Here is a 25,161-nt window from a genome sequence, read left to right as displayed (position 1 = left end):
TCTTTTTTTGTTCTTAAGATTTTATTTATTTATTTGACAGAGAGAGAGACAGCTAGAGAGGGAACACAAGCAGGGGGAGCGGGAGAGGGAGAAGCAGGCTTCCCGCCGAGCAGAGAGCCCGATGTGGGGCTCGATCCCAGGACCGTGGGATCATGACCTGAGCTGAAGGCAGATGCTTAACGACTGAGCCACCCAGGCGCCCCCCCATGAGAGACTCTTAACTCTAGGAAACAAACTGAGGGTCCCTGGAGGAGAGGAGTTGGGGGATGGGGTAACCGGGGGACGGGCACGAAGGAGGCCATGTGATGTGATGAGCACTGGGTGTTGTATGCAACTGATGAATCACTGACCTCTACCTCTGAAAGTAATGATACACTTTATGTTAATTAATTGAATATAAATTAAAAAAAAACCAAAACAAAACCCCCACATAATATCATTATTAGCTATATGCACATTGCTGTGCAGGAAATCTCTAGAACACGTTCAGCCTGCATGACTGACTCCCGGTTCCGACTGAGCAGCACCTCCCCGTTTCCCGCCTCGGCCCCGGCAACCACCAGTCGTCTGCTCCTGTGAGTCTGACCCCTTTAGAGGCCGCCCACGAGGAGTCCTGCAGTGTGTCCACGGTGCTGGCCCATTCCCCCGACATGGCGGCAAGGTTGGGTCACGCTGTAGCATGTGATGGGCAGCCTTCTTTTTCAGGCTGAATAACGGGTATATCCACCTCATTTTCCTGACTGAGTCATGCACTGACGGACACGTAGGTCATTTCTGTGCCTTGGCCGTGTGGATAATGCTCCGTGAACACGGGGCTGCAGGCATGTCCTTAAGATCCTGCTCTCAGTTCTTTTGGATAAAGGGCCAGAACTGGGATTGCTGGGTCAATTTTTTGAGGAGCCTCCACACTGTTTTCTGGGTTGGCCACACCAGTTTGTATTCCCACCAACACCGCACGAGGGTCCTAACGTCTCACGTCCCCACCGGCGCTTGTTATTTTCTGGGTTCTGTTGTGGCTTGGCACGAGCCATTCTGGGAGGTGTGAGGTGAGAGCTCGCCATTCCGATTTGCATTTCCCTGGTGATGTGTGGCGTTGAGCATCTTTTCACGTGTCTGTTGGTCATCTGTGTAGTCTTCCTTGGAGAAATGTCTGTTCAAGTCGCTTGCCCATTTTTAAATCAGATTGTTTTTGGTAGTACAACTTTTTACTTAAGAACTGTTAGGCAGAAGTTGGATATTTTAAGCAGATTAAAATGGGACTGAGGCCGAGGTGGCCATATGGCACTTTAGAGAATCTCTGTTAGAGTTTTACTACCGCAGGTCGGAGGCGTGAAGCTGGCTCTGGGCGGGCTGGCTTCAGGTGGGCAGCCTTAAGCCCCACAGGCGCCCAGGCAGGAGGGAAGGTACTGAGACCCTCATGGACGTGATGAGGTGGACGTGGCCCCGTGAGGCCTGTGCGGGCAGCAGCTCCTGGGAGTGAGCGGAGCAAAGCTGGGGCAGGGCGGGTGTCCAGCCTACAGGCTGGGGTCGGTCGGGCAGGCTGGGTGCGAGCCACACCGTACTGCAGCCCGAACGCCGGGACTGAATTCTTTAGGGAGAAATGAACGCCGTCTACACCAGAGAGATGAGCAGTCTAGGGAGAGTCAGGGAGCTTTGGGGCTGGGCTAAGCGGGGTCTGGCGCCCAAGATCCGCCTTCAGCACAGTGTTTGTTAGGGTCGCGATGAGCGCTGGCCACACACTGTCTCCGGTGGGTGACATGGCGGGACCCACTTTAGAGAGGAGGCAATAAAAGCTGACGTTCCACAGGCCGTGCAGCTACTGGGTGGCCGAGCTGGGTGAAAGTCTGGAGATGCCCACCCGCATCGCCGTGTGTTTCCACCGCGACGAGCTGCTTCACTTCCGGGCCCTGCGGGAGCCTGATGCTGCTTTCTCGTGAGGCCTCATCCTCTGTAACGTAAAACAGGAGTATCCCGCCCATTGGATAGAAATTTTCTAAAACACATCAGACCATGTTTTTGTTGCTTTCTAAGACAGAGTATGTGGAAGTTAGCAAAATATCTGAAGAATAATTTTGCCCTTTTTCATATATTCAAATAGATTTTTCTAAAAACATCAGTTTTGGCCCAGCGCTGTAACTTAAGTCCTCCGGTCTTCACTTTGTCCCGTGAAGCAGACACCGAACCGCAGTTCCCACGTCATCTGACGCTTCTCATCGATGCTGACTTTGTTTCTCCTGAGCACGTTGCAAACTCCCACGGTGGATTTGGAAATAAAATCACTGATTGTTTTTTCTTTGCGTCCATCAGGATTCTTCTTGTGCTGGACGGAAACCCCACTGCAAGGAGCTTCAGCAAAGAGGGACTTTGTTGTCCCGTGATTGGGACGTCTTGGGGAGAATGCCACGCGTGTCTCCAAGCACGTCGGCGGGTTCCACACACACGCACGCAAGTGCGGCGCCCATGGCCTCATCCTCAGAGGACAGTCCTGGCCGCACTAACACAGATGAGACCTCACAGGCGGTGGGGCAGGGTCTTCCCCGATGGCGGTGAGTGACGCTCTCCCCCGTCAGGGCCAGCTCTGTCCCAGCTCCGCGCTCTGCCGCTCTGCGCAGCCTCTCCGAGAGGCAGCCTCCTCGGAGGTGAGCTGCCTGCGTTGAGGAGGGGCTGGGGCAGTTCTGAAAGTTACCGTGAGGAGCCTGTAGGCCTCTGGTCTCTCCCTGGAAGTGAGACTGTTTTGTCAGGAGAGGCTAGTTTCCTGGGACTCAGGTGACCGAGATGCCATTTGATAGGAGATGGGGCCCTATAATCGTCCCTTTTTGCCTGGAGGGGCCACCCATGTGGGCGGGGAGCCGCGGACCACGGTAGGCTGTCCTACGGGACCTCACCGGGGAGGGCAGTGCTGGATTCCTTCTGGAAGGGATACTGATATGCAGAAATAACACGCCAACTGCCTGTGTTTGTTCGATACTCCTTTACCGAACATGTATTAAATGCTAGGCCGTTGGAGTGCTAAAGGGGAGAAGACACAAGGTAAAAGTGTGTAGCCCCCGCTTCAGTATTTGTGGGACTCTCAGATGAGTCACGTGAATGACTCCCACTCTGTATCTTTGTAGTATTTCACGGATACATTCGTTGACTCCTTTAGCTGGTCTGGTCCTTGGCTATGTTCCTGATACATCATGCATGTGAACGTGGAGATTTCTCGAGAGCCTGGGCACTTCCCGCATAGCATTTCCTCTAACTGTTGTAACAAACCGAAAGCTAGTTTTACAGGTGGGGAGAACGGAGAGGTAGACCAGTTGGCCGACAGTCACACCCTCTTCACGCTGAGCTGTGGGTTGAACGGAGTTCTCTGGATTCTAAGGTCCGGGGCCACCCCATGCGGCCCTCCTCTTGGTGACACGTGCCCGGGTCCAGCCCCTGGCCATGCCGGGCTTGTGTGGTTTATATTTGGACATGTGCTGTGCAAAACGATGGACACCCTGTGATTATCTGGTTGTTAGATGCAGTGCACATCTGTGCTAATAACTATAAATAAGATGTAACTTGGCGACTGGGCACGGCTCCTCTTTTAGGAAAGGCCGTCCTGCTAAATTAACCTCAGCATGAGACCAGTGAAAGCTTGAGTAGTTTCTGGAATAAAAACAAAACCAAAAAACCTCCCCAACACACAACCCCCCCAAGAGGCCTCCTTTTCTTTCCTCTGGGGCTCGCATCTCTCGAGTTGAGTGCTCTGCACAACAAGTGGTAACCCGCCCCCCCAAATTCGAGCAGCTCTTAGACTCATCTGGAAGCACCAGCGAATGGTCCAGGGAACCGGCAGCTCAACAGGATTTAAAAGAGGTCTGAAAACTTGTGCGTAAACATTGAAAGGGGTCGGAGGAGAGCCAGGCATGGTGGAACGTTGGCCCTACCCTCTTGTCCTGAGAGGAGAGAGACACCTTCTGTTGCTCTGGACAGGCACTTGGCACTTTCTGATTTTCATTTTTTCCAACTCGTTGACTTTTCCTTCCCAGGATCAGGCTGATGACTGATGATGCAGGTCATGAATTTGGGGCGAGGCCGTCCCTGTGGCTATATATAGCATCTTCCCAGGCCATAAATGGGAGGGAAGGCTGGGCATTTGGAGGGAGAAATAGCTTTGCCTTCTTCAGCCAGAGCCCCGTCGTGGGTGAGCCGGGCGAGGCAGGGCTTCTCTCCTCTTGGCCCTTTTCCTTTCTCTCTGGGTAAGTTTTCTTTTCTCCGTTCCTTTTCTGATGTGGGGCTTTGCAAGGAGGACTAGCAATGTGTGCTGTGGCTGGGAGCAGTCCGCTCTCCCAGGTGGACCTGTTTCTGGGGGAGGCAGGGTTAGCTAGCATGCTCCCTGAAGCACAGAGGAGACAGCCAGTGATTCGGCCTGAGGTCCGCATTTCTGGGACTAGATTTCAGGCCTTGCTTTGCTTCTCACGGTCACGGTCTGGACTGTCATCACGTGCGGTCCCCTCAGAGCCCTGGCCGTCCACCCGAGGTCTGTGGCATCTCCTGCGGGGCCCCGAGCCCATCATTGCGGTCTGAGCTTTCACGAGAGCCTGGGCCATGAAGGAGTCTGTGGGCACTGTGCAGATTTGAAAAGGTGTGGAATAAAACTGGCTATTTTCTGAAGAGACGGAGAGTCATTAGGTCATTAGCATCGCCCTGGACGCTGGTGTCGGGGGGCCGGGAAGGCAGGCAGCTCTCAGCCTCTGAGGCTGTCAGCTTAGCCCGACAGCGCCTCTCAGCTGTCTTCTCGTCTGTGCGTTCTGATGAGCTGTCATCCTGCAGAGTCCCTCGGCTCGGTGCCCCTGCTGGAGCCTGGTGCCCCGCCCCCCCCCCCCCCCCCCGCGGCCTTGGAGCTGGGCCTGCAGGGAGGGTGGTGGGGCGGGGGCCCGCCGGGAGGGCAGCAGGGCTCGGGGAAGCGGGGCTCCGGCTAGGAGGGCTTCACTTTCCCACCTCCCGGGCTCAACCCTTGCTTCCCGAGCACCAGTGACGCAGGTATACAGAGTAAGTGGAGCAAAGATCATTTAAATGGATTTTTAAGTAAACCAGGTCTGGGTTACACTTGCAGCGAGTGTATGTGGAGCAAGTGCTGAATGAGGGACGCCGGTCCTTTACTGAGACAGGGAGAATCCGGGGGTAAACTGCAATGTCTCTGATTGGAGATGATGGCAACTGTGTGGGTTGCTGGAAAGTTCTCCTGTCCAGGAAGCTGCACATGATCTGGTGGCTCAATTGAATTTGATCCTGCTGGAGCGTCAGGACAGGAGCACTCAGGGTCCTTGGAAGCCGGAGAACTCTGTGGCTGCAGGACAGCCCTCTGCCTCTCCTGCCACGGCTCGGAAAGGTTATTTGAGAAACGCCGCAGAAATTTAGCTGCCAGGAATCAGATGTCACACCATGTAGGGTTTCTCATTGAGGGTGATTTTAAGAGGATTTTGTGCTCAGTGACTATTTCTTTTGGTGCTGAGCAGTGTGGAAAAAGCTTCGGGGCAAGTGGACCCCAGTGCCAACGAGCTTGGGCAGAGCCCATCTTGGGGTCCGAGGGTTTCGTTACTTGGGGGCCTGGGCCAACTGTGTGTGTCAACTAATCCTTCTCGTTCCTCTTGAAAAGCTTTCATTTGGTGTGTTCATCGACTTCGACATTTTTAGGTGCACAAACGACAGTGTCTTTTATTAGGTGGAAGTCAGTGCATTGTAGTTGAAGTTTCCATGAATTAAAATCCTTCTTGGTGCATGGAAGATGGGCTCCAGATACCCTTCGCAGGAAAGCGTTAGGTCTGAGCATGTCACAGACGCACGGTCCCCTGTACTTGAGGACGGGCTCGCGTTTCACTTTGGTGTCATCATTCTGAGATGTGTGGGAAGCCTTCGTGAGCGGTGGGGACGGGTGGGGGCAGTGGGCCGGGTGCAGAGGCAGAAGGGCGGCGAGGTGGGACGTTGGCTCTGTGTCCAACGGACCACGGACCTGGGCGGATGATTTTTGCCCCCCAGAGCTCCGTTTCCTCGCAGGGAAGGCCAACATTCACCCAGGACAGAATGAGCTCATCCATGTCCAGTTGTGGAGTCTCCTGTGGTTTCAGGTGAATGCCTTGTGCCCCGGGCTGCAGCTGCCAAGCCTGTGCTGAGTCTGCAGGGAGCAGGTTTCCAAGAGAGCTCCTCGCTCCAGCTCCAGGGTGCTCAGGGACAACGGGGGAGGCTCTGAGACATGAGGCTCCCTGAGTGGCCTGGACGTGGGCGTGGCTGCATGGTGGGCCTGCTGCTCTGTCTGGGTTGCCCACGGCATTGGGGAAAGCCAGCCCAGGCCGGGGAGGGGGGTTGGCGATGACACAGTGGCACAAGGGTCCACTGTCTAGGAGACGGAGCTTGCTACCACCCACGGAGCCGGGGGCTCCGAGATGGTCCTGTCCTTGAGATGCTGTGGTCTGTGATGCAGGTGTGGCTGCCCCGGGCAGGTGCTCCACGTGTCTGTGGAGTAAGAGATGGGCAGAAGCGAGGGTAATCCCATTGGCAGAGTCCCGGAAAGCTCCTGACGGTGATGGCCCTCGGCACGGTGTTTCATTAGGTGGGAATAAATGCAGAGACGTTCTATTACTGCCGTGGCCCCCAGCTGCCTCGGGGGGGGGGGGGGAAGAAGCTATAGCAGGCGTTCTGGTCAGAGCGAGGAGCGCGGGAGCCCCGTGCCCTTGATCCCAGCCCCATGGCGCTGACTGTTACGAAGTGTATGCTCCTCACACAGGAAGCGTTGAGTGCCGGCAGGCCGACAAGCGCACGCCGGCTGAGGTCAGCAACGTGGCGAGTGCTGATCGTCCGTGGAGCATGGGACACGACGCCGCGAGATAGTTCAGGGGTCACCGGGCTGTGAGGGAAGCTGACCTTTCACACTCAGAACAAAAGCACAGGTCCCACTGAGTGCGTCTTGCCCCCTTTTGGGTTGTGAGCTCCCCCAGTTTAAGCATGTCAAGATAGCCTATCCTCTCTTATCACCTGGGCCATTTTTGGACTCTTCCCTTGGCCAAGAAAGGCAAACAGGCCTGAAGGTCAACTCGGCATAAATGTAAGAGAATACTGAGACGGGACGCGACCACAGGCACGATTGCGCCTACAGGCTGCGTTCCTCATTGCACTGTCGCAGCCTTTTCCTCCGTCGGAGCAGGTGTGCTTGGCGAGAGGAGGCTGCCCCAGACTGCGGAGACGCAGCCCCCGACCTGGTCTGACTTCAGCTCAGGGAGCTGACCCCAGCACACCCATGGACTCCAGAGACAGTCAATGGAATGCTTGCCATTATGGGCGGAAGGCTTTTCTTGATGATTCGTCTTGATGGACTCCCTGGAAAACCCGTTGAGGATATTTCAGATAGTAAAGTGACCAGATGCATTTGTTTCAGATACGTTTTCCTACCTACACCACTCCCTTCATAACAACAATGGCAAAGTCAGTGTGGTAGGGACAGCTACCAGTTTTGGCTGTTTGATACCCCATGCCAAGCACAGTGCCAAGCATTCCATAGAAGCAGTATGGAGTATCAGAGTTCGGAGGTGAGAAGGGCACCCAAGGCCATGTCCTTCTGCAGGCTCAGAATTCAGTCCCAGGTCTATCAGATGTAAGTCTGTGCTCTTGACCTTCACGTTATGACACCTCTTTCAAAGCTGAGGTGGAACGGAGACACTCTGTTTGCATTGAGTTCCATTAAATGCGGCATTCTGTTGCATACTTACCATCAGATTGATGCTAATGTGCTATAAAACACGTGCTGGACCCTCAGTGCATATGAGGTGGTTGCTTGACTAGTTGATTTTTAGGAGGAAAAATTGGTATTGCTGTGGCAAAGTATAAAAGGCCCAGAAATAGACGTCTGATGGCCTCTGGGTGGACCAGCCCTTTCTACATGTTTTTAGGGAAATCCTTTCTCCTCCCTGGCATCCTGTCCCCACCCCCAGTACAATAGGGGTTTGGATAATCCCTAAGGATCTTTCCAAGCTCTGTAATTCTGTGCTTCCCGTGAGGAGTCCGCTTGGAGGACGGTCTGTATTTGGTTGGCTTTCTAACGCACACTCCAAATGCTGAACGGCAGGGTTTGGTGGGAGCAGGTGAAGGTTCTCCCATCTCAGGACGGCACCTGCCCCTTGTCCACTGCTGGGCCGTGTCCCTCTTGTCCCTGGCGCTGGGCCGTGGGGACTTGCCTTAGAGTTCCTTCTTTGAATTGGGGCAGATTATTCTAATTTGAACACCAAGGACAAAAGTGGAGCTCAGGGGCGCCTGGGTGGCTCAGTTGGTTAAGCAACTGCCTTCGGCTCAGGTCATGATCCTGGAGTCCCGGGATCGAGTCCCGCATCGGGCTCCCTGCTCAGCGGGGAGTCTGCTTCTCCCTCTGATCCTCCCCCTCTCATGCTCTCTGTCTCCCATTCTCTCTGAGATAAAAAAAAAAAAAAAAGTGGAGCTCAGATTTGGAATTCCTTTGCTCCTTTATTTTGGAAGTTAGTGCTCACCGAGAATTAGGAATACTGTCTATGTTATATTTAAAGAGTTGAGTAAGCCCTAAGTTGGCGCTGTATTTATTTTGAGTGAGCATAGGCTGCAAATGGCCTGGGGTCCAATGCCTGCCCTACTTCAGTTCTCAGACTCCACACCACAGTATGGATCTCAGTCATTCCTTGTTTCCAGAGAATTTAACCAAAATGTGCTCACTTGCCCACATCCCCCCGGCTTTCTTGCTGGCCCCAGCCCTGCTCGCTGCCCACCCCTGCCATGCGAATCTACATGTAACTGGTGAGATGCGATTTTAGAAGAATGGATCTGGACAGTGTCCTGGAGACGAGTTCCCTTTCTACGTCCCCTTTCGAGCAGTGAAGACCCCTGGCTCCCGGGGCAGACGCCGAAAGCCCCTGTGTATGGTTGCAGTCTTTCCAGAGCGATCTCTTTTTATGTCTCTTAAAGCATCCTGAGATCCTGTGTTTTCCTGCCTCCTACCTTTGCTCATGGGATGCCCCGCCCCCCGCCCCATCTCCGCCTGTCAGCCTCTCCATGGTCAAGGCTCTTCTCAAGCATCGCCTCCTTCAGAGGCCCTCGCTTGGCTGCCGTCTGTCCTGTTACGTGTGTTCCCTCCTCGCTTCCCAGAGCAGTTTGGATCTCCTGCTCTTATCTTGCATTCTAAGTATTTGTTTACTTCTCTAATCTGTGTTTTATTTTTATCCTTATCACTCACATTGCTTTTCATGTTGCCTTGAACAAGCTGGGTGTTCTATAAATATTTGTTGAGCTCACAATTAATTATTAAAAGAAGCATAGTCCAGTCTTCTGATTTTCACAGAAGCAAACCAAACACTGTATCTGGTCCCAGGGAACTTACTAGGAATCCAGACTCGTAGCCTGAGATTATTTCCACTTATATAATGTTTCTTCCATCCCCTGTCCCCTGAACGAGTGTTACTAATTGAAGTGATTTTCCCCTTTGGAACAACTGGAAATGCTGGTGTAGAAATTGCAGGAGCAGGACTGCATTTGAGAAGGAGCTCAGCGCTGTTTGACATACTCTTTGCTCGTAGGTGCACACCAAGATGTCGCTTGTCACAGTGCCCTTTTACCAAAAGCGACACAAACACTTCGACCAGTCGTACCGCAATGTTCAGACAAGGTACCTCCTGGATGAATATGCTGCGAAAAAGTAAGTTGAAATTCAGTGGTTGGGCCAGTAGAGCTTTGGTCGTGGGTGTCTGGTGTTAAAGGAGCTTTATCCAGTCCCCTGCAGCCTGGACATGAACTGGTTTGGGGGGCTCAGGGATGGCATGCTCCCTGATGCCCATGCCTCGCACTGGTGGGGACATTCAGCTCTCCTGGCTGCACAGCAAACTCCGTGTGGGAGTACTGCTGGGATCCCGGTGGATCCCGGTGGATCCCGGTAGACTGGCTCTGAGCCCCTCATTTAGATTATGAAGGCAGAGACTTTTTAGTAAGTGCTGTTTGACTTTGTGCCTCTTCACACATTTTGCAGAACTAGGATCTAAAAAGTCACCAACACAGAAGGGCAGCAAGAAGGGACAATGGGAAGAATACCAGTGGGAGAGAAGCTTATGGGGGCAAAGTAAAGATCACATGGAGGCTAGGGCGCCTGGGTGGCTCAGTCGGTTAAGCGACTGCCTTCGGCTCAGGTCATGATCCTGGAGTCCCGGGATCGAGTCCGGCATCGGGCTCCCTGCTCGGCGGGGAGTCTGCTTCTCCCTCTGACCCTCCCCCCTCTCGTGCTCTCTGTCTCTCATTCTCTCTCAGATAAATAAATAAAAATCTTAAAAAAAAAAAAAAGAAAACAGTCTCTTTTTATACCCTCTCTTGTAGAATGCAATGGCTAGGAAAAAGAAAATTCAAAATGGGTTATATGAGGGCACCTGGGTGGCTCAGTTCGTTAAGCGACTGCTTTCGGCTCAGGTCATGATCCTGGAGTCCCGGGATCGAGTCCTGCATCGGGCTCCCTGCTCGGCAGGGAGTCTGCTTCTCCCTCTGACCCTCCCCCCTCTCATGCTCTCTGTCTCTCATTCTCTCTCTCGCAAATAAATAAAATCTTAAAAAAAAAAAGATCACATGGAGGCTGATGTCAGTCGTTTTGCTACAATAATAATAAATGTAGTGGAAAGGTAAATGTATTCACTGCATCAGGGGCTCGTGTGAAGCCACAGATCTGCCAGCTTCGGAAGCACAGGGTCCTCAGGGACGTGCCACACCTGCCTGGGGACAGCCGTGCTGACCAACGGAAGACACTGCGGGCGTGCTGTGCCGTGGCCTCCGGGGCTTGTGCATGTCCCTGGCACCCTATATTTAGACCTGCCTATGGCCCTTGTGTTCCGTTGCCATCCCTGTAACAAGCAGCCAAACATCCACAGCCCTCCCAGCAGCCTCTGGGAGCTTCAGATCCCTTGAGATATTTATAATCGTGGCATTAGGCCAGAAGCGTGGCAGAAGGCACTCGCGGGCACGTGTGGAAAATGGCAAGGGTAGGAGAGGAGCTCGTGTGTGAAGGCGCCCCTCTGAGGACACGTGTGCAGCTGGGGGCAGTGCCTTGCAGGGACATAGCTTTCTGTGGGTGTGCACGCGCGTGTGAGAGCGCATGTGTGTGTGAGTGTGCGTGCGTGTGAGCGTGCACACATGTGTGAGTGTGCAGCCGGGGGCAGTGCCTGCGCAGGGACGTAGCTTTCTGTGAGTATGCACGCATGTATGTACACACATGTGCTGGTGTGGTCAGGAGGGCATATACACGTGTGTGCCTGCACACATGTGTGCACGTGCTCCTTCGTGTTCGTGTGCCGGCACGGTTCAAGGCTGACGTGCGTGCAGGAGAAACGGGGTGTGGTTTGTTAGGATGAATTTGCACCCTCCTCTAACACGTCGGGTTGTTTCCGCGTCCCATCCAGGCGCACCTCCAGCCACTCATCTTCCCAGAAGTCTTTCTCGCAGAAGTCGTCTTCCCAGAGAGCGGCCGGCCAGACGGCGTTTCGGGGGGCGACCTGCAGTATCTGCGCGAAGAGACTGAGCACCGAGGCGCTGGAAGAGGAGGAGCAGGAGAAGAAGAGGCGGTACGCTCTGTCCCCCTCTCCCGCCCCACCCCACCCAGCACCGCGGCCGGGGGCTCCGGGGAGGGTCTGCGGCCACAGAGGGAACGGTGACGGGCGTTTAGCCGAGGCCCGCCCGAGAGCCTGGAGGGTCACCCTTGCCTCTGCGAAGGCCATCGGCTGCCGCTGTGCGGTGCCCGGCGTATTGTTCCCCGTCTCTAGCTCAGTGAGTCCTACAGCATAACCATGTGGGGCATTTTCCAGCTCGTTCTGCACAACCGAACTTGCCCACGGGGCCACGCACGCGGTGGATCCCGTGTCCGCGCTCTGTCCTGTCCCACGCTTCTCCCATGAAAGTGCCGAGACCTGACAGGTTGAAGTTCATGTCGAGTTTCCCCCGACAGCCTCTTTAGCTGGGACGCAGGGCAGTGAGGTTGTTGGCCAGCAAGGTGATCTTCCAAACAGGCTGGCATTTCCAGCGGGTGTCTGAGTGGAAACATTGTGACGGCCGTGCCCGGCATTGCAGGGGACTCAGCTCATAGGGGAAAATGTCCCAGGAATGACATGGATTAATGAGGACGTCAGTCTTCGAATTGTTTCCAGATCACAGAGAAACAGGTGGTGATCTTACAAGAACAAAATAGTGAAGCATCTCATGAACACTTTGTGTTATACCTGCTCTGTTTTCCCCCTCACCTCCCCCGGTTATTTCTAGAAAATGTTTTCTGTATTCTAACACACTTAAAACCTGAAGGAGAAAATGAGAATTTGGCAAACATGTTTCATTTTGAACCTTGCACTACAATGAAGGGACCTGTGTAACAAAAACGGGCAGCTGGAAAGATCAGGCTTTATTTTGCACTTTGAATGATCTTTTAGATGCCTTCTGCAAATTTTGCCGTGTACATTTTATGGTAAAGTGAGGATTTCTTTTGTGAGAGAATCACTTCAAAATGTGCACATTACCCAAATCTGGATTTTCTGTTACTGGACTATTTAAAAAATGGTTCTATCTTTATTTAGTGTGTGGGTATGGGAGTGAGAAGTTTAGACCTTTATAATTTTATTAATTATTCCTTGTGGTGACCTTGAGCATGTCACAGAAACTTTCTATTCTTCAATTTCCACAGGAGTGAATGGGGGGAATGTCAACTTCTGTTAATTGGAGGGGTCAGGGAGTGTGTTACCGTGATTCACATTGTTTTGGCAATAATGACTTTTGGGACAGTCCCCACTGTTGGAAGTCTTTCTGAGACACACAAGGCTACGTTCCTGCAGTAGTCCTTTGACCCCCAGCATGTATGTGGGTTGTAGCCTGGGTCTCGCCAGCTCATTTTGTTCTTCCCCTCCTGTGGCAGATCCTAGTTTAAGGTATGGGACAAACTGGTCCTTGTCGAAAGATGAATCCGTGGGTGCATCACTCTGATTAACTGCTATGTCTCTGTATAAAATAAAAACCACGGGGGGTGCCTGGGTGGCTCAGTTGGTTAAGCGACTGCCTTCGGCTCAGGTCATGATCCTGGAGTCCCGGGATCGAGTCCCGCATCGGGCTCCCTGCTCGGCGGGGAGTCTGCTTCTCCCTCTGATCTTCCCCCCTCAGGCTCTCTGTCTCCCATTCTCTCTCTCAGATTAAAAAAAAAAAAAAAATCTTTAAAATAAAAACCACGGAAGCATTGCGTGCTTTGAAGATCTCAGCATGGCCTTCTGGAGGATACAGGAGATTAGATGCTTTTCCTTCTGTCCTGGTGAAAGACGGGCCCCCGTGCGTCATGCCCAGGCTGTCCTCGGGGCTTGTCACTAAGCGTCAGTGTGTGATGGGTGACATTCTGCGGGAGAGGCCGAGGCGGGCGTGGCAGTGGGCCGGGCGGTGCTGGGGGCACAAAGACGGCACTCGGGCCAGATCGACGGCACCTCACTCTCGACTCTTACAGATCAAGAAGCTGAATTTTTTATTGAATCCCTTTTATTCTTCTGGAACACAGACTTACTTCTTACCTGCATCTGTTGATTCAGGAGGCTTTCATGCAGCCCTCCAGTCATTCAGAATCAGCAGCCTCCCCAGGAAAACAGGCAGTTCTTAAGAGCGCCATGCAGAAGAAAGCGCACGGGGAGTGGGGTTCAGGCTCTCCTTACATTGTCTGTGTTGGCGTTGGCTTTAAACAGATGCCAGCCCAGCAGGGCCTAAGCACTGGGTGCCAGACCCCCGGGCGGCCAAGCTCCTGGCCGCAGGGACGGGGAGACGGCGTCCTGAGAATGTGGAGTGAGTTGCTCCGAGGTACAGACTTTACTGAGCATGTGTGAGTCGTCGTGGGGTCCAGAGGTGTAAACAAGTCCGTTTTTAGGGGCCTCACACTCCCTTTGTGACTCTGCGTCCCTTCCTGACGATGTGCATTATGCGCGTCCCGGGTGCACGTCTGCTCACAGAAATCCGCAGAAGAGCGCCGGCCTCCGAACCGTGTGATTGTGCGCCCCTCCCAGTAAAAGGAGGGTTGGCGCATCTTCTCCCGTAACTGTTTTATTCACGAACCATACGTCTGCCCTTCATACAACTGCTTTGTGTATGGTACTAGCCCTCTGGCCAGACTGTAGTCTTGAAAGAAAGAGATAAAATTAAGCAGAAACAGCTTTTCTGCATTCCTCTTCTTGCTCCCCATGTGAGAAAATCCTGGGGGACAGCATGTGTGGTCTCCAGACCTTCGATGACCACTCACCCTTTCTGTGTCACGGGAGTAATGTCGCTTCTTCGCCCCGGCAGGTACCAGTCTCTGGTGGCTTCTTATGGGGAAGCCAAGCGGGAGCGTTTCCTCCGGGATCTGGCTGAGATGGAGGAAAACGTGCACCTGGCGCGCACACAGGCTCAGGACAAGCTGGACAAATACGTCATTCAGGAGATGGTAGGGGGACCTCTGGGGCTCCTTGAGAGGCGCGGGTCTGGTCGTGGGTTGTCCGCATGACGTGCGTACGGCCCGTCGGCAGAGGGCCCTGCTTGCCCACGCCACGCCCCTTCCTGCAACGCGCTGAGCTGTCCTTGCTTCCTGGGCAGGTGGAAGACAAGCTGACCGGGCACAGACACTCCTACTTGGAGCGGATGCGCAGGGCCCCCGAGATCCTGGTGCGCCTGAGGTCCCACACCGTCTGGGAGAGAATGTCTGTGAAGCTCTGCTTCACCGTGCAAGGGTTTCCCACCCCTGTGGTGCAGTGGTGAGTGTGGGCGGGCGGCCTGCCCCTGGGTCCGAGGAGGGCTGGACTGCACTCTCTCTCGAGGATCTGGGAACAGCTGGTGCCAATGTGTGGATGAAGAAGAGCCACCTGAAGGGATCGCGGGGCACATCCCCCCTTCCATTGCCCTCCGTGTGTGAAACTCCATGGGACATACATTTATAAACACTCACAGAATGGCCGCCATAAATGCCTTGCCGGCGCTTTTATTTTGGTGAAATCGACTCCGCTGAGTTTTAGAGGAGTTTTATTTGAGAATAAGTTCCTTCAGATGATCTGAAAGGTGGGGCCACATGTGGTGCTGCGGTCGATTGCACCTGGTGACGTCCAGCATCGTCTCCAGGCCCCAGACCCTCGTGTTTCTCCATCTGTTGCATACCTACGTTTGTTGCCCCACTTGCTGGAAGTGGTAATAACATTCCCCAAGTTTATAGCCTGCTGCAAAGACCATACGCATTTTGCTCGTAACCTGACTGGGGCGCTCAGCCCAGGTCAGAAATTTAGTTCCAGGTTCTGTGGTTGTTCGCCAGGCAGGCTGTGGGGGCAGCCACCCACCAACGCTCGGTCTCAGGGAGACGAGGTCCTGCTGTCCCGGGGGGGGGCGCGGGGGCCAGCTTCCTGCAGGCAGGATCCCATAGAACTCCCCAGAGAGGCTGGCCTGGGACGCAGCTAACACTGGCAACATTCTTTTCTTAGGGAGTGATTTATCCTGAGTTCCTCACGAAGTCCAAGGACACCCATGGCACGCTCTGCCATAGGTTGAGGACGGCCCAGATAGGCTGAATTCTGCAGGAGCTGCTCTCTACTAAGCGGACAGACAGACCTGGGCCCTGGGTCACCCCTAGTTACTGCACTGTGCCAGCCCGAGGTCCTGGGAAGTGGAGCTCACAGACGCAGGGCGATGCATCCCTAGGGGCCCTGAAGAAGGCGGGGACAAAATGCAAATTCCCCCCTGCCTTTGCAGTAACGTGTTTCCCTCTTGCAGGTATAAGAATGGTAGTTTGATCTGCCAAGCAGGAGAGCCGGGCAAGTACAGAATCGAGAGCAAGTACGGCGTGCACACGCTGGAGATCAACAGGTAAGGTGTCGGGCATGGCGGGCGCCCTGGGACACCTGCTTCAAACACTCAATGATCCAAACACAGGAGAGACCTCACAGTTAGAAACAGGAGGTCAGGGGGCACCACGTCCATTCTATGCCATGGGACTTTGGTGGTATTTCTGACTTAAGCTGTGGGGGAAGCTTCCGGAAGCTTGCTGTCCTTGGTGTCGGACCCCCAGTAGGCAAACCTGCAGCTCTGTCCAGGCTCCCGCTCTGGGAGCAAAGAGAATGGCTGGTTTAGGGACAGACGGTGGTGTCCAGGTGCGCAGCTGACCACAGATGCAGAAGACTTCCCACACCTGCCCAGCAGGGGGCGCATCGCGTGCCAGGTTTGGGGACCAGTCCCTAACTAAACTCAGGCTCCTCAAAGAAATACAACTTCTATCTTTTTTCATAAATTGAAAAAATGTAGAATACAGATGAGGAAGAGAAAATAAAAATCATTCATATTTCCCACAGCATCAGTATTTTGCTGTAAAGATAGCATTTCATTTTCCTCGCACGGCATGTGCTCACACACACACTTAGATTTTTTTTTTTCAAAAGTGAGATTCTGCATTTCTTTTTCTGCTTCTGTGTGCACACAGTTTTTATTTCATAAGAAGATCATAACATGGTGCAATCCACCTTTTCTCACAGTATATCATGACATTTTCCCATGGCTCAGCTGTTAATCTCGCAGGTAAATGGGGCTCGTTACTGCACTGTAATTAGGGACCACAACCAGAGACCTGGGTTTGGATCCCCGATCTACCGTGTGCCCTGTGACTTCGGATGGATCATTAACTCTTCCTGAATTGTAATACTTTTATCTGAAAGTCATTATCAAGAGACAGATGATAAAAAATTTTATCTTTTCTGTTGGCTTAATGGGAATGATCATGAAGACCAAATATATTTTTGTATGTTATGTAGACATGTGGTGAGTGTGTGTGAGTGTGTGTGTGTAGTAAGTTATATCAAGTCCTTTCCAGGAAAAGATGAGGGATACTAATATAAATGCAAAAAATCAGTAAGACATTGGGATATATAACTTTATTGATTTTATTATTACTAACTTGTAGAGCGACCACATCATAATTAGGCTCAGTTTACTTAGAGGTAAAATAATCTGCAATAAAATAATTCTCAGTAAAATGGTCCCACTGGAATAATCCCCAAGGTGACTCGGAGAAGTCACGAGTTAGTACGACAGAGCATTCATCACGGAACCTTCTCCCTGATGCATTCTTCGACCGAGGGGATTCTTTCCTTTTTTATTGAGAACTTTTATACATCGGTTCTGCTGAAGAAAAGGTTACTCTGATGTGCTCCTTCTGTGTGACCAGTGTGTTAGGCTCAGGCCCGCACACCAGAAGGGAAGGGGGTGTGCACCCCAGGAGCATGTGGGGGCACGGATGAAAGCCATGGAGAGGAAGCATCAGAGGTTGGGACTCTGCCAGACCAGCCTCGCAGCCTTCTTGCTGAAGGCGAGCCAGACAATGGGATTCATCTGGGGAGGGGTGGTGAGGCACCTGCTCAGACACGGGGGGGGGGGTCCCCCTGAGCTGACTCAGCAGGGTTCCTGCACGGGAGGACCAGGCCCAGGGCTGAGGTTCAGAGGAGCCTGACCCACGTTGGTCCAGGAGAGAATTCACCGTGTCCCCGTTTCCACCCCGTGGGAGGATGGTTTTACCGCGTTTCTTTGCTTTTCTGCCTTGCACTCACTGGGTCTTCCTCTCCCTCCTGCCTGAGTTCTTCCTCCTTCTGGTTCCCAACTTCGGACTTGGGTGGGAGCCCAGGCTTGAGCCCCTCCAGGCGCTGCCCGCCCGGCACTCCCAGGCCGCACCTGTGGGGGGCACCGGCCGGCCGCCAGCACCAGGCTGTTCAGCCTCCCCGCTCCTCACGCGGGTGGCGGGCCGGCTGCCTCACCCATCGGACGCGGCCTTGGACGAGCCTCTGGAGGAGGCCTGCCCGGTTCCCCATCACCAGAACCGCTCTCCACCTGCAGACTCTTCAGAACAGGAGTTAGAAGGTTGTGATTAAGATGAACATTTGTGACACGTGGTTTCCCAGGTAAATGTGGGGCTGTTACAAAAAGCTGAAAGGCCAGGCCTTCTGGGCCTTCTGGGGCTGTTTAGTGAGAACCTCCTGTGCGCCAGGCACTGGTCCAGGCACTTGGGATACGGGACAAAACCGAGGTCCTCTTCTTTGAGGTCTTACAATCTGCCGTGAGAAGGTGAACCGTAAGCACAATAAAAAAGTGAATTATATAGTAGATCAGGAAGCCAGGGTACTGGGCGTGGGGAGAGGGGAATCTGTTGGTGTGGGGGTGGGCTGGGCTGTGGGGTGGAGCAGGGTGGTCAGGCTGGCCCTAGCTGAGGAGACATCCTCTGGGCAAGCCTTGGGGTTGGAACACCCTGGCCCCTTGCTGTAATTCTCAGAGAATAAGGTTCTCTCCTTTGATTTCCTAAACATGTGGCTATTTGAGTAGCCAGAAAGCCACACTGTGTAGAAGGAGAACATCGCCTTCACTGTGGAGAGTGGAGAGTTCAGGCTGTCTCTTCTGTACCCGGGTGAGCTGTGGCCGCTTGGGGGTCCCTAGGTCAGCCCGAGTTTTCACCCAGCTCGCTTCCGAGTTAACAACTGCATTTACAAGGGAAAACCATTTCCCGTTCTCAAGTATGAAACTTTTACACTTATCCTGGGGGTAAGACCAGCTTTGAACCCAGCGCACTGACAAATCCGTGAGTCTGTCAGCTGTAAGTTTGTAAACTGAGGCCCGGGACGCCATGGTCCGTGGCTCAGCAGCCCAGGTCCCCGTCAGACACCCTTGGAGTTTGCAGAAACGGACTTGCCCAGCACTCCTATCTGCCCGGGGACCCTGTCCGCAGCTGACGAGCGAAGGGGGAGCCTGCTGTCTCCGCACAGCTCAGCTGTTCATACCAAACTGCTGAGTTGCCATCATTTGATCTGTGGCCGTTTTGAGTGCGGTGGAATGTGCTGCCGGCTAGGGAGAGAGGGAGCTCCCCCTTCGGCTGCCGGGGTGACGTTTGCCCCTATGAATACTCCCTGGCTGCTGCCTGAATTCTTCAAGTGCTTCTGACCCTTTGGTGCTGTTCGAACTTAGACTGTAATCGACATGATTTTATATGCTCATAAGATTTTCCCCGGGGACTCATAATGTGAGTCCTGTTTCTTCACATAATTTTAATGCCATGTTCATGTTTTTATGAAAGCGTGAAGGGTGACCTCGTGCGGGTTTTGTGTCCAGCACCACCCCTGCCCCCTCGCCGCGGCCAGGCTGACCTCCTGGGCACGTTAGTTTAGACTTCCATATGCAAACTCTCATTTGAGTTAAATTCCAGTAAATTCCAGTGTGGACACGGCTTCCAGGGGAAGGACGCTGGGCCCGAGTCCCCAGGACAGGTCACGGGCAACGTAAGCGTTTGTCCAATTACCCTCCTGAAAGGAGATCAGAGGGCATGACTTTCTCCTGTGCAGTTGCCTGGGGGACACCTTTCACTTGGAGATGCACAAGTGCCCCATGGAAGTTTGTGAAGATTGAGACCTCTGTCTATCCTGGGAACCCGTCCAAACAGAACATAAAACCCTCTGCCTCCTAACCACGTGCATGCAGTTTCTCGCAGCGTGGAGGACGGGCCAGAAGCAGGCTCTGGGGGCCGGCTGCATGCTGTGGCCTTGAGGAGGAGAGAGGAACGGAGTCCTGCTGGGGCGTGGGAAGGCATAAGGGTCCCCAGGTTACCTGTGCACAAAATCTTGCGTAGGGCACAGCCTCTTCAAAATCTGCATGCCCAGCCTGTCCACCCCTTGGCTTGTACTCTGCGCCGGCACCCGGGTCCCATCCTTCCCGCAGCCAGCGCAGCTCCATCACGGGGCAACACAGGTGAGCCAGGCCCCCAGTCCAGGCAGGTATGCTTGCTGATCATCTCTGTGTGTCCCGGTGTATGTTATGCAACATAAAACACTTGCAAAGGAGAAATGCAGAAACAATGTAACAAGAGTAAACATCACAGAAGTGAGGACTCACACCTCCACACCGGCGGGCTGTGTGTCCCGTGCATCCCCGCCATGGGGCACGGGGATGCACGGGACAATTACAGGAAAGCAGGAGGTCTGCGTATTTGGGGGGCTTGCACTTCCTTACACCCCAGGGGACACCACGGGCACATCCGTTTCTGGAGAAATGCACACGCGCACACCCACACACTAAAGGACGTTCCAGCTCCTAAGCGCAGGCTTCCTTCTCCCCAGCCCATCCCTCCCGCTAAGTACTACGTGCTAATCGGTCCCTTGACAGGCTTGTCAGTGCTAACGTGTTAGGTGGTTCTCCTCCATGTCTTATTCTCATCTGGAAAACCAGCTCAAGATCTCGTGGGAGGAGCTGCTGTGTGGTGGGCCACCTTGCCCTCCCTGGGGGAGGTCTGGTTTGAAAACTCTGGGGGACAGTTTGAGAACCACTGGTATTAAATCCCACCCAGGAGGGTTTGTGGCAGAGGGATCAAGAATACAATGCCCGACTGGACAATGCCAGTGAGATCTCTATACACTCTGAGGACTTGCGGACCGTGTAGCAGTAGGAGCCGCCCCCCTCTGGGAATTGGTAGGGACACTGGCCGGGGGACAGTGTCTCGGCTCAGCGGGGTCGCCCCCTGGCCAGAGCAGCCCTGCTTTCTGTGCTCCGTGGAAGTGTTGGCCGCGTCGCTCCTCCTCCTAAGACTTAGTCCCTGTGTGCTTGCAGTCAGGCTCCAGGTAGGAGACTTGGATCAAGCGGTTTTCACAGGGTGCCATGTAGCTCTGCAGGTGGCCCGGGCCGGTGATGCTCCCGGCTGTGCCTGTGGGATGCCCGGCTCTCCCTCTTCTTACCTGTCGTGATATAGCCCGTGGGGTGTTGGTTGGAGGGAAAGATGTGCAGCTAATCCCAGAAGAAGGATAGCTTCGTGTTTACAGAATGCATTGATGAAAATATAATGGTTTCATTGTTTAGAAGAAATCACACAAGCACAATGCTTAAGGGTAAGGAAGAGAAGTAATCATGCCTTCTGTGTAGACCCCCTGCCCCAGCCGCCCCTGACGGTCTGTGTGCCTGAGGGTGCACGCGCTGGCGCGGAACGGTAATGCTCCGAAGCCTCCTCTCCCCGTTACTGGAGGCACTGTGTGCTTTTTGGTCAAAGGAAATATTTTCAGCTCCAAGTGGAATAGGGAAGAAAGTCAAGTTACTAACCATCCCCTAAGAACGGGTTTGTCTCTGGGGCATTGGCTCCTTGACGCATTTTAAAAGAAAGCCTGGAGTCAACTTTTTCTTTTTTTCTTTTTTATCTTTTGTGTGGGATTTTGTGTGTAATTTCTCTCCCCAGATTAATATCACGGCCCTGATGCCCACTTCTTGGACAGGTGGCGGAAGCTGCCAGAAAGAGCGCAGCTCCTGGATTTACGTGCACCTTGTTTACCCAACTTCTTCAAGTGTCAGCGTTCTCACCACGTTAATACATAATCGTGTGTGTTTTCGAGGGCGCTGGAGGCTATTACACAGGATACATTAAAGTAAAAGTAACCAGCAGAGCGTCTGGTATTTTGTAGAAAAGCTCAGCAGATGCCAGATCCTCCTCCTTACATCCCTGGTCCCGGTGACACTTTCTGGTGGGAACATAGGTCACAGCCAAGAAAATAAGCTTCAGCTTTTGTAAGATCGATCTGGGGGGGAGGGGTTGCAGAGGAGCTCCACCCTGGAGGGACTGGGGTCTGGTCGTTGCTGGGTCATTGTTGTTTCTGGGGTGGACATGCATCCTCCCTGCAACTCCTTAATAATGGCTGCCTCAGGCGGGCCTGGTTCAGACACCAGAACACCCTGGGGTGGCTGCTTCATATCTGCGTGATCTTTTGGGGTTTGGGGATAATCTCCCATACACACGGGAATCGCTGGTAGGGAGGGAGGTGGAGTGGATTTTCCTGGAGGTTGAGGCCCGTGGAGCCTTCCCACTGGCAAGATTAAGCCATGAATTCTACCCACGTAGAAAAATGGAACCAGCAGGGAGCAGAGACTTCCCCTTGAGGATGAGACAGGCTTTTCAGAAATGCCCGTCCATACGGTTTCCCTCAAAGACAAAGGCCAACCGTAGTCTGGAGCCAGACCTTGCCGCGTCTATAATTAATACCTTGTTCCGAGGATGGAACTGGCATTGTTCTTCAACAAATCACTCATGAGCAGAGGATCCAGATCACACAAGTGGCTTTCGAAGAATGCTAGTGTTTGCGTCTGGGTCACTGGCTTCCGGAGCGGTCCCACAGTGCATTTAGGACACTGCCTTGCTTTCTCTCTCCAAGGGCAAACTTTGACGATACAGCAACCTACTCGGCCGTGGCCACGAACGGGTATGGGCAGGTGTCGACCAACGCCGCCGTGGTGGTGAGAAGTGAGTCGTCCTCCGGGGGTGGGGGGCACGCCTCACGCCTCCCGCGTCTGTCCGTGCCCTTCACCCGGTTCTCTTGCAGGGTTCCACGGAGACGAGGAGCCGTTCCACTCGGTGGGACTCCCGATCGGATGTAAGTCAATGGTTTTCCTTTGTGTGCATAAAAATGTGTAGTGACGTAGCATGTGATTACAAAAAAAGTATTTCTAAGGGTCGAATCTTTTTTTAAATCATATTTCAAAAGACTCTCCCAAGTCTTCCCTGGTGGTGTTAGTCTGCAGATAGTCTGTTCCTGTGTCATTCTGTGGCCAGGTGGAATTTTAAGACGCTGGTGAAATTGGGAGACGTTCCATTTTGAATTGGGCGGAAAAACGCGAATCCAAATTCTTGACCCGAATGCAGGCTCCCGTCATAGTGTCCTGACCCCCAGGCCGGATCTCCGTGCCTGTTTAGAGCAAGCAGCCGCGTAGATCAGGGCGAGGATGTGAGGCGGTGTTTGCTCCGAGGCCGGCTGCGACCTGCCTGGAGAGGGCTTCCTGTTGCTGAGGGGTGTGATGCGTCCCTAGCGTGTGTGTCTTGTCCCCGCTGGCTTGTACCCCCTGCTAAAGCGTTCCTTCTCCACACTTGGGAGTGTGCGTGCAGGGCCGCCTGCTCCATGGTGCTGGGGAGCCCACCCGCCCGTGCTCTGCTCCCAGGGTGACCTGCAGTGGCCCTGCAATGGGGGGAGTCGGTGTCCCTCTGAGCCGGCAGGTGGGGACGCCGGGCTGACCCGAGGCTGCTGGGCGCCAAGAAGGCAGCCATGCCCGTAGCATCTCTAGGACCAGGACTTGGTAGACCCACGTACTGTGGCTTTTTAATGGTTTGGGAATGAGGTTCAGGATTGACCTGCCCTTCCCAAAGAGTAACCGTGTGCCCCCACAGCAGCTTTGATTGTGTCGTAATTTGGGGTCCAGACGTTACAGGTCAAGCATGGGTGAGGGAAGACCCGATCAGAGCAGCGCCCGAGGGGAAAGCCTTCTGGCAGCCGCTACATACCTGTGTGTCCTTGGCTTTTGGTCATGTCTGTGTCAGTTGTGCGGGATTGTCCTGCGCCCAGCGCTTGGGGGTCGTGCAGGAGCATGGACGGGCGAGCAGGACAAGGTCAGGGCCCCCCAGGGGAGGGGCAGGGCGACCTGAGGATGTGTGTGTCGGTGCCCCCCCGAATCCACGGACGATGCGGGGTCCGCTGGGAGGACGGCCGTGCCGAGGAAGCTGGCGGGGAGCTCAGAAGCCCTCCCGGGTCCCTCTCCTGTTACAATTCTGTCTAAATAAAACCTTGCAACATAATAGATGCCCATGTATTCACCATCTGTATTCAACACATGTGAATATTCCGCCATTTTTTTTCAATTGCTTCTTAAAAACCAAAGTCCAGTTGGCATCACACAGAACTAACCATTTCAGATGTACACTTCGGTGACCCTTGGTTATTTTTAGGCGCTAAGGGCATCGGGAGGTGATGAAACTCCACCCTCCCTCCTCCTTCCTCCCGCCCCTCCCCCACATCCTCCTGGGAAGAAACCATCCTCTGGAAGTTCCCAGCCATTTAGCAAGATCTCCCCTGCGTGCACCTGTTTTAAATCATGAATTTTTTGTATGTTTGTTGGCAAATTTACTGTGCATTTTCTTCTGAAATGTACCCCCCACTAAACATTATATTTTTGAGATTTAATTTTGCTACCCCTGGATGTAGTTAATTCGTTTTGTGCCGATCAATATACCACGGTGTGTTCTGAAGACCAGAACGCTGTTGGCTCAGAGCTGAGGTGACTTTCCCGAAGCCCCACAGGCTGGGGCATTTGGTCTACGGCGCGTGGCTCGGCCTCCACGTGGCCTCCCTGTGCCTCTGCATCCTCTGGCCCGGAGGATGAGCCGTGTCTCCATGACGGGTCTTCCGATTCCTCGGGAGGGGCTCAGTCAGCTCAGCTGCTACCACATGCTCTGTAGCCTGGGGGCTCAGACCACAGGCATCTACTTCTCACAACTGGGGAGAAGTCAGAGGTCATGGTGGTCCGAGTGGGGGGGCCCTCCTCCTGGTGTGCGGGCGGCACCTTCTCGCCGCATCCGCACAAAGAGGAGAGAGCCCGGGTCTCCTCATGGAGCCCACCGTCATGACCTCCTGCTAAACCTCATCACCTTCCAGAGACCCCACCTCCTAATACCTTCTTGCTGGGGCCGAGGGCTTTGACGTGTGAATTTGGGGGACACACGTTTATCCCCCAGTGCAGCTGTCTGGAGGGCACAGATGCGGGTGGTCGTGGGGGAATAGCGCGCCTGCTGCGCGTGCACCAGCCTGCCCCTCCCGCTGTAACCGTGTCCCCCTCATCTGCGCAGTGCCCCCTTCGTCCGTGATTCCGTACATGCACTTCGACGTCCAGTTTTTGGAGAAGTTTGGGGTCACCTTCAGGAGAGAAGGCGAGACTGTTACTCTCAAGTGCACGCTGCTGGTAACACCAGAGCTGAAGAGGGTGCAGCCGCGCGCCGAGTGGTACAGAGACGGTGAGCACTGGGCAGGCACGGCCGCCCCAGCCGGGGACGCTCCTTGGGGCGCCCCGCACCGCTGCACGCACCCTCGGCGTCACCGGGGGCGAGAGTGAACGGGAAGCTTGAGTGGTGCTTTGGCATTCGTGCCCACCACGGTGATGGCCACGGGCAGCACGGCAAGCAGAGAGACTGGGAGCTGGGAGCCTGCCGTGCACCTTGACCTTCACCCCGGGTCAGGGAGAGGTTAACAGGGATGCCCGAATTTAGATGAGTCATAGGAGATTTTTGTATAGCTTCACAAGAAGGGTCTTTCTGCGGTTAAACAGAACAAGCGAGGTGTCTGTATCTGCCTGGTC

The 25,161-nt window shown here is 53.9% G+C and overlaps 1 protein-coding gene across 1 annotated transcript in view; it reads left to right on the top strand.

Moving 5' to 3' along the window:
• Positions 1–4,114: 4,114 nt before the first annotated feature.
• Positions 4,115–25,161, top strand: part of MYOM2 (myomesin 2) — an 83,316-nt gene continuing 62,269 nt past the window's right edge. The window contains exons 1-9 of the mRNA XM_035004318.1: positions 4,115–4,226; positions 9,558–9,676; positions 11,415–11,576; positions 14,308–14,446; positions 14,596–14,753; positions 15,757–15,849; positions 22,197–22,285; positions 22,365–22,415; positions 24,656–24,820. Coding sequence (XP_034860209.1) covers positions 9,570–9,676; positions 11,415–11,576; positions 14,308–14,446; positions 14,596–14,753; positions 15,757–15,849; positions 22,197–22,285; positions 22,365–22,415; positions 24,656–24,820 — 964 coding nt within the window. The 5' untranslated portion in view covers positions 4,115–4,226; positions 9,558–9,569. The remainder of the gene's footprint in view (positions 4,227–9,557; positions 9,677–11,414; positions 11,577–14,307; positions 14,447–14,595; positions 14,754–15,756; positions 15,850–22,196; positions 22,286–22,364; positions 22,416–24,655; positions 24,821–25,161) is intronic.

Source organism: Mirounga leonina, unplaced genomic scaffold, assembly GCF_011800145.1.
Source record: "Mirounga leonina isolate KUSES-001 unplaced genomic scaffold, KU_Mleo_1.0 Mir_128, whole genome shotgun sequence".
Taxonomy (NCBI): Eukaryota; Metazoa; Chordata; class Mammalia; order Carnivora; family Phocidae; genus Mirounga; species Mirounga leonina.
Note: the sequence above shows the minus strand (reverse complement) of the source record. Positions and strands in the feature narration are given on the sequence as shown.